Source organism: Galeopterus variegatus, unplaced genomic scaffold (assembly GCF_000696425.1).
Source record: "Galeopterus variegatus unplaced genomic scaffold, G_variegatus-3.0.2 Scaffold7854, whole genome shotgun sequence".
Classification (NCBI taxonomy): Eukaryota; Metazoa; Chordata; class Mammalia; order Dermoptera; family Cynocephalidae; genus Galeopterus; species Galeopterus variegatus.
The window spans coordinates 3,033-3,963 of NW_007733965.1; the positions used below are offsets into that span (position 1 = coordinate 3,033).

Genomic DNA, 931 nt, shown 5'->3' on the forward strand with positions numbered 1-931 from the left:
ATCATCATACAGCGCAGGAAAAATAAGTGCCAATGAATGATACTTCCAACTGTGCTACAGAGAAGAAATAATCACCAGAAATTTGCCCTAAGGACTTAAGGAAACCAAAGTCTTTAAAAGAATAGAGACCTACTTGCCTCCCATCATAGTGGCCAGATGATGTTTGATAAAAATTAGAATGTGAGAGGCTGGAATTGAGACTATGAACATACCTGTGCATCTCCATGGAATACCAAGGCTGCCTCTGAACCAGGATGAAGCCCACAATATGCATGGCCAGGCTGAGAAGAATGTTGAGGATCACAGAGAGCAGCAGAGGTGGGGAGATCAGCCGTCCTGCAGGTCTGAAAGGCACCAGCTTGGGGTAGGCACCATTCAGATTCACTACAAATTAAGTTCAAGTTTTATGTTTATGAGAGCAGGTAACTTGTTTGGCCCACACATCTGAGGAAATGAACAAATTGGAGTACAGCACAAACTGAGGGACCAAAGCAATTAAGGGATTCAAATTCAAGTCACATGAGGAATTCTTAAAAGAGCAGACATAGAACAACCACTAAATGCCTTTTTACCCCTATTGAATAGGCAAAGACTGTTAAATTTTAGATAAGGGAGTGATAAAATGTACCCTCTTGTACACTGCTTGTGGGAATCTAAATTGATGTAAACCTTATGCAGGGTAATTTGGCAATAAATATGAAGAGATGAAAAAATGTTCAAAACTTTTGACATAGTTGGTCCATTTCCAAAAATTTATCCTAAGGTAAAAAATAATCAGAGATGTAGAAAGATGTTCATCATGGCAACACTTAAAATAAAATTATGGTACACCTATATAATGGAACAATATGCAGTCATTAGAAGTAATGCTTTAAGGGCTGGCCCGGTGGCGCACTCGGTAGAGTGCAGTGCTTGGGAGTGCGGCGGCGCT

The 931-nt window shown here is 40.4% G+C and overlaps 1 protein-coding gene across 1 annotated transcript in view; it reads right to left on the reverse strand.

The window, feature by feature from the left end:
* Positions 1-212: 212 nt before the first annotated feature.
* Positions 213-931, reverse strand: part of LOC103607925 (probable cation-transporting ATPase 13A4) — a gene marked incomplete at its 3' end in the record, with an annotated part of 97,875 nt that continues 97,156 nt past the window's right edge. Inside the window, exon 26 of the mRNA XM_008592383.1 lies at positions 213-384. Within this exon, the coding sequence (XP_008590605.1) occupies positions 213-384 (172 nt within the window). The remainder of the gene's footprint in view (positions 385-931) is intronic.